The following is a 7,896-nucleotide window of genomic DNA, read 5'->3' on the forward strand; positions in this document are numbered from 1 at the left end:
TTTTTCAAAAGTTGGAAACCTATACATCAAAGAGTTTCTACAATCCTTACGAAAGATCTTATCTTTGACCAGTCTATTTTATAATTAGGGGTGCTTTGAAGAATTTCGCCTGCAACGCACCATCTCATTAAGTTATTAAGAACCCTATTTCTTTAGATTGCTCTACTCATTATATTTTCTTCCAGATATGAAGCTGTTTTTTGATGTGTTTTTAATCGAGAAAACCCCCTTTATAAGTTGCTAAATTTTTGTAGAAAAATTGGAATTTTAAGTGTGCAGTTCAGTAGCGCAGGTAGTGTATGTAGGCCATTTCAATCGCAAAAAAATTATTTGATAATAATAATTGGTATCTACCTACAATGTTGGAAAAATGTATTATCTATATTTAAACAAAAAAATGTTTTTATGTTTTAAACGATTTTCATCGTTTTAACCAACTTTTCAAAAATTACTCCGAAGTACGCGATAATAATTTTTGGAAAATTGTTATTGCCTTTTATTTTATTCAAATACATAAAAATGCAGAAAAATTGTTCACCGAATGTATTGCAGGATGGTTGACTATGATCTTTTCTTTTAAGCACAGAATTTGTGAAAAAAAAGCCTGTTTATGGGTTTTAAATGTTTATAAACATGCTTTAAACGTGTAACAGAATGTTTAAAACAACCTTGACCTACAATACCTAAAAACTAATATAAAACATATAACATGTTATTCGGTTACTTACCTTAATCCCACTTGTTAAATAAATAAAATAAATTGGTAGGTTACCTTGTGCCAAATATAAGCTTCACTTTAAAAATGTATTTTGCAAAAAAAAACATAAAACCCTGAAGGCTTCAGGGGGATCCCAAAACCAGTGTCAAGATTAGGCAACGTCAGAGAGCGTTAGCTATGCAGTAATGGATACGTGAGCCAGTAAGAGTGCAGTTACAAGGGACGTTTAACATATTGTTCCGATTGGATGATGCGATTTTCAACATCAGTTGGAAGGTTTTTGAGCTATACCAACACCAATTTACTGTGCCTGGTTGGCTCACTCAAAATTACTGAAAATTCCTGGTTTAGTAGAAAATATCCGTCGAATCCCCGGTTTTTCCAAACTCTGCGAAATTTCCGTCTTTTCCCGGTTTTCAAAGTTCCTAGACACCCTGATGAAGGAATATTATGACAGCACTATGCAACATCAATCCATCTACTTTCGTTTACCCAAAAAGTAATATCTCACCGATTGCCACATGTCAACAATGTAATATGAATCCCAAACATAAGGAAACACTTGGGAGTTTTTCAAAGTTACCAACCTTTACCACAAAAGATATTCCAATGTAATTTTTGTATTGTAACACTTACATGATAATCCTTCATTACTCAATTTCATATTTTTTATTCCTGTGCCAATGACCACCCTTGTGAGAGCTCCTTAAAGTGAAATATAAAAAAATCCAAATTATAATTTGTAGGTCCTGAATCCCAGTGTCCTTCCACCATTCATGTGTACAAATTGAATTACTCCTTTGTATATCTTCTCCAATGTGCACTTCATACTTTGACATACACTTTTCACTTCTTACCATTATATTCACTGCTAATCTTCTACATCTTTCTCAACTCCTGTTATTTCTGTATACAAAATAGGTACATTTGAATAAATTTTATCAAAAATTCAGTGTTTATCTTAAACATTAAGTTAGTGGGTTATGTCCTATCATTCAGTATTCCTCAGAATACACAAGTAATTCAATATTTAATGAGTTTTTCGAAATTACCGGTTGTAAACAAACAGGAATAGGTATCATATAACCTAAGAAACTTGATTATTGATCCAATGCCATATACGTATTTTTAATAATGATAAACCTTCAATTGGATGCTCAATAGAAGTTTCTTCTTTCATTAAAAATATTTGAATTCCACTAACTTTATCCACTTTCAAAATTTTGTGTCCAATTCACCACTAAAAATTCACATAGTAACAACATGTTAGCAGCAGCAATATATTCACATGTATTTTTCATTTGCAAATAGTTATGTGGTAAACATAAAAATATGTATAATTTAAAAGAATCAATAAAGTTGAAAAACATGTATTTGGGTATTTTATACAAAAATAAAAAGCTAACATTCAAACAACTATTGTTTATCTAAATTGTCTGATTTTTAACATATCAGAGTCTAGAACTAAAACTAGTTTACTCGAATTTTGGCGATTTTGAGATATCAACATCAGCATATTATTTAGGTATTCTTATTTTCATTGCTAAAATTGGATAAGTCAAAAACTTATTTAGTGACCTATTAGGAAGTGTTAAAACCAGACAATTACAAAACGAAATATTTATTTATAACTAGGTAACTTTAGATACAACAAACTCTTCATAAAAATTAAACAAGGGAAGAATATTTATTATAAAAATTAGGCAACTACAATTTTTATACAATCAAAGAAAGAAATTCAAAAAGCAGGTAACTCTAGATAGCTGCTTTTTTAATTGAATAATTAATAAGAAATATAGGCCTATTTATTACAGGTAGATGGAGCTCCCCCCAGAAATTTCTAGATATTATACTATACATACATTGTTGTCTGTTGTTTTGTTTATATTGAATTTACAATCTCGCTTTGTATTGTTATGTATATGTGTTATGAACGACAAGTTGCAAATAAAGTGAGTGAAAATGTATAGAGGAAAACTTATGGTAGATATTGCTTTAATGAATGCTGACAATATTCCAGGTAAACATTCTGAATTTCTCTATTATAATACCTATGTTTAGGGTAAATAAATTCATGTATTTCCAACATTCTAGCTTCTAACACAAATTGTGTGCAAAATTTCATATCAAGACGTTCGGACCCATGATACAAAGAATAAATAATTTGAAACTAGAGTAAACACTATTTATAGGAAAAATGCTAGATAGTCTTGTGGCTAAGTTGAATTTTTTTGTTATGGATTTTTCACTTGATTAATCTGAGTATCTGCCTAGTCAAGAAAGCGCGAGTAAAGTGATTCAAGTGACTCAAACAAATCTCCCGAAAGCGAAAATCCTAATTTAAAAGAAATGGAGAAACACCCTGAAATGACTGAAGAAAACGAGAGATACAGCCCAAAAAATGGTTGAAGAGCATAAGAAAATAGCATAAAGCACTGTCTTGAGATGCCAGTGCAAGGAAAATCGTTAAATCAGAGATAAAAATGGGAACTTCATCTAAACACAATTGTAAATGGAAATGTAACATGAGGAAAGAGCACTTCTTATAACAGTAGGAGGGAGTTAAGTTACACTTTTTTTACCTCTTGAAGGCCAAAGAGTTCCAGTGTGCAAGACAATGTTCCTCACCACCTTGGGGATAAACAAAGTGTAATAGACATTGCTTTAAATAAAAGATCCAATATAAATACGTCGTTCAGCGACGAAAGAGAACACGACGCCAAAAAGTTTTTACCTCCCAAAATAAAACCTGATCTGATACTGCCACTCAGATATATAAAAGAAGTACTTGCATCCAGATTTAAATATCAGAGTTCTGTATGTCAAATGGTGCAAAGATAAAAACCTACCCAAAGCAAATTTAATTTTTAATAATGAACTCAACTTGGCCTCTCACTATCTGAGGAAGGATGAATGCTGTATCAGTTCAGTCTTTGACAGAAACGAGGCCCTACCAGAGTATCAAGACCACCTAAAGAAAAAAGACCTTGCTAAGAAGGGAAAAATAAAAGGTAAAGATAAGGCAACCCAGTTTGAGGTCAAGATTTTGGTGATAAATATTGACTTACAGCAAGTGCTTATGTCACCAAGTGACCCCACAAACAATGTACTTTTTTACAAATATCGATTGACTTCTTACAATTTCACTATTTACGATTTCGTTGCAAAAGCAGGATCATGCTTTATGTAGCATGAATGCAAAGGAGAAAGAGGAAGATCCAAGATAGCTTCTTGTTTGTTTGAATACTTCCAGTCTTTGTTGTGTTGTGTTAGCGATTGCTATGGAGGTCAGAATTTAAATCAATATGTAACAGCATATATGCTGTGGTCTATTAAACATTAAAAATATTGATCCCAAGTTTCTTACATCTGGCCATTCTTAAATGGAATATGACTATACGTTCTGCTATCAGAACTGAATTTAAGAGACTGGGAAAAACTTGTTGGACAGGTGATCGGAAATCAATTGTGCTTAGGGATTCAAGAAAAGGAGACATTGCAAACCTTGTTTTATACAGACTAATTTAAATAGGCAAGTCTTCCTATTTCACATTCAAAGAAAACTTTGATGATGAAGAGTTTCAAGCTGTCGAATGTAATGCAAACACTATACAACATCTAACAAACAAACAGTTGCAGCTTCTATACCCGACTCTCAAAACCATCTGCAAACTAAAGTACAATGATCTGATATCCCTTTTCCATAGCAAGCCCCCAGCCATGAGATTCTTATAAGTTTTATGTCAGACTACCTTAATCAGCATGCAAAGAAGCTGACAAGTAAAAAAATAATGAGACTAAAACTATGATTTTAGTCTCTTTTCTTAGAAGTTTTAGAGTACCGTAAAGTTGATTTCCAAAATTTGCATTACTTTCTGTATTCAAGAATAAATGAAAACTATATAAACTATTATTTTTGTTTTTATCCCCATCCCTCTATAAAAGATATTCAAAAAAACTTCAATTAAAGTTAGTTCTAAAACTATATATCTGAGGAAAAGAAAAGATAATTTTTTTTTATAAATTATGTTTCCACAAAAGCACTATAACCTCTATTTGCAAATTAAAAAAAATCTATACTGAGTTGCTTCAAAAAGAAGTATATAAAGAATGCAATAACAACAAATATCTTGAAACAATGAATTTTCAATTACCTAGTTATAGTATTAAACCCATGATATATAAACTAAATCATAGAAGACTCCTTAAGTTTTTCAGTATCCCACAATCGAGGAATAGAGTGAAGAAATGTGCACAGTAAATTATGGGACTTAGCATCAAAGTTATCATTATCAAACCCTACATAACTGTCTGCAATTATACCTTTCCCTGTTGAAACACCATGGACCTAAAAGTGATATATAGATATTTAAGATTACATACTACTTACATATTAGTTATGTTATGAAATTATTATGAAATAACATAACTAATATCGGTTCAAAAGAATATTTTTGTATGTGAAAATTACAACGTACCAGAAAAAATAGAGTATAAAAAATTATTCAGCTCACCTCAACATAACCATCAAGCGGTTGATCAATGGGTAATTTCATTGTAACGCGAACAATTTGGTTGTCTGTTGTTCTTATTTCAAACCACAAGCCATTGGGAGCCTTTTCAGTAACAAAACCAATAATTGATACATTTTTGTTAATAAAGATGGATAGTTGACCTCCGTTTATTATTTTACCCAACATTATGCTTTATTGTCATGTAACAAGACTTTTTACGTACTATTTTGTGTTGTGCTGTAATTTTTAATATAACCTTCAAAGTATTTACCGCTCTGTCAAATGTCATTTGTCTTAGTCAACTGTTTTTAGCGAATATTTGTGATATATTAGAATAGATATTATTAATAATAAATGACTACTAAAGTTATTTAACTTTCCCCAGTTTCATACAATCAGATTCTCAATGTAGCAATGTTCTATAAAGACAGTAACAATTTGATTAGTATTAGAAAATCAGAATCTGAAAAAATACAACTGAAATCCTATCTTATTTCGCAAAAAGTTCAAATTCAAATTCATAATTAAAAAACAAACACTGCCCAGTATAAAGAGAAGGTGTAGTGTACATACATAAGTGACAGTTTATTGGCGGCAAGTTACTGTCTGCGGTGTGGAATTTTTTCGCAAAAAAGGAAACAATCAACTTGTTTCTTGTAATTTATGCGGTAAAGAATATAAAACGTGTGAAAATACTACAAATTTAGCCACTGATCTAAAAAAAAGCATTATAATGCTTATATGCAAATGTTGAATCATCCGACCCCCTCAAAAACGAAAAAATCTGGAACAAGAGCTGAAGTTGCTGCATCAATAGACAAAGATGATCCTGATGACATATGTCTTATAAATCCTATAAAGAGTTGTTGATTTTTAACCTATCGTAATCGCACCTTGAATATATCTATACGATATCGATATATTTTTTTCATTTGCCTATCCCTACGACAGTATACTATTTTCCCTCTCGTTCCAGATACCTCGTTGCACATTCTCGAGAATGTGCAAAACCGAGCTGGAACCTCGAAGGATAGAGAAAGCGTTATCATTGTCTTCCTTAGTAAGAACAGCTTCCACTTATAGAAATTGTCCATACAGCAGCATTATATGTATGCTCACAACCATAATAAATAAATCCCCTGATATGACCATTATAACTCAATTAATATTTTAATAACGTTAAAATTAAGTAAAAAAATTTCTTTATCAAGAAAACATAAATATCCTGGCTTAGTATTCGGTAACTATAATAGCTAATATTTATTTGGAAGAAAACACAATTCAGTTGAAAATTGTATTTTTGATATGCAATTGAGCATGTTACATATAAAATATTTCACATAATAGACTACAATAACTATTAGTCATGAAAATAAGTTATGGTCATTGTGTCCTCATAAAATGCAGTTTTTCCAAAAAATCTTATTTTCCATGAAACCAAAAAACTCATATAAATATTTTCATAAATGTCAACAGTTACTTCTCAAATCTCAATAACTCAATAATTGGTAACGTACATCTAAATATAGGTATATCCTTACTCAAACTCCTAATTTAATAAACACAAACTGTGGTCAGAAATAAGTGAATCAATATTTGAAAAATTCTCTGAAAGTTTGTTCAACAATCAAATGAACATTAATACTTTCATTAAAATGCTATAAGATCGTGATTCAAAAGACATTTAGGAAAGAGTATAAATAGGATTGCCACCCGTACTTTATAATAAAGTATTGTACGTTACATCACTTTATTGTTCTCATAAGACAACAATTAAGTATGCAATAATACTTTATTGCATATTATTATTAAACCAACTTTATATTCTGGTATGTACATACCAGTTAAAATTTTATAATTCACATTTATAATCCATTCATTAAATTTCAAAATAATACATTTTCAACAAATTTCTCTGTCATATTTTCAAGCGAAAGTCGAAACGGCGTGTCTTACAAACAAGAAATAACAGTGGCCCTTATTTGTTTACTTTATACGAGCGCATATTTATATTTTGTCGTTGAGTGTGACAAGTTAAAACTTGCAAGTACTGGTTGATTTTTTTATTATTCTTTAGCTGTGAATTATTTATTCGGTGTTTATGATTTTAGTTTAGTCCCAGTTAGCTCTGAGACGCAAGAACATGCTGTGATTTTTATTTTTCGGACCAAGACATCTTTTTTTGAAGTTCGTATAAGAGTTGCTTTCTTTATCACAAATTCAGATTTGTATATTTAAAAATGAGTAAAAGTCAACCAGATTAAGTTATATATGTTCTTATATAACTTATATAAAATATAATCCGAATTCTTCAGTAGTCGAGCAAGCATTTTCAATACATTGGATACTCTAATCCGAATTTCATAGTACTCGATAATACGAACCTGTACTTTTAGGCTTATTTCCTATAGAATTTATGACTAGATGTTCAGGGATTCCACCAATTTCCCTTTTATTTATATCTGGGACTCACATTAAACAGGTATGCAGCATTTTCACTGCTTTTGTACGCTTTTAAGCAGTGATATTTACATACTTTCCTGGGATTTTTCTAATGCCATTTTAGGTGATATAAGTGGGGTTTTATTTTAGTATTTGCTTAAATAAAAATGCCCCCTAAAAGAAAACACAAGATATTGTCCATAAAACAGAAAAGTGAAATTA

The 7,896-nt window shown here is 30.7% G+C and overlaps 1 protein-coding gene across 1 annotated transcript; it reads right to left on the bottom strand.

The window, feature by feature from the left end:
- Positions 1-2,080: 2,080 nt before the first annotated feature.
- LOC130450624 (uncharacterized) lies at positions 2,081-5,496 on the bottom strand. The gene is made up of 2 exons (XM_056789116.1): positions 5,233-5,496; positions 2,081-5,066 (listed from the first exon to the last, which is right to left on the bottom strand). The coding sequence occupies exons 1-2, from the start codon at positions 5,416-5,418 to the stop codon at positions 4,905-4,907; spliced, it is 348 nt and encodes a 115-aa protein (XP_056645094.1). The 5' UTR covers positions 5,419-5,496; the 3' UTR covers positions 2,081-4,904.
- Positions 5,497-7,896: the final 2,400 nt, after the last annotated feature.

The sequence above is a fragment of the Diorhabda sublineata genome, chromosome X (assembly GCF_026230105.1).
Source record: "Diorhabda sublineata isolate icDioSubl1.1 chromosome X, icDioSubl1.1, whole genome shotgun sequence".
Taxonomy (NCBI): Eukaryota; Metazoa; Arthropoda; class Insecta; order Coleoptera; family Chrysomelidae; genus Diorhabda; species Diorhabda sublineata.

Bases quoted from the DNA above. Each gene is read 5' to 3' on its own strand.
- LOC130450624 (XM_056789116.1), bottom strand. From the start codon at position 5,418: ATGTTGGGTAAAATAATAAACGGAGGTCAACTATCCATCTTTATTAAC. The intron at 5,067-5,232 runs GTGAGCTGAATA...TATCACTTTTAG, and splicing joins CGCTTGATGGTTATGTTGAG to GTCCATGGTGTTTCAACAGG.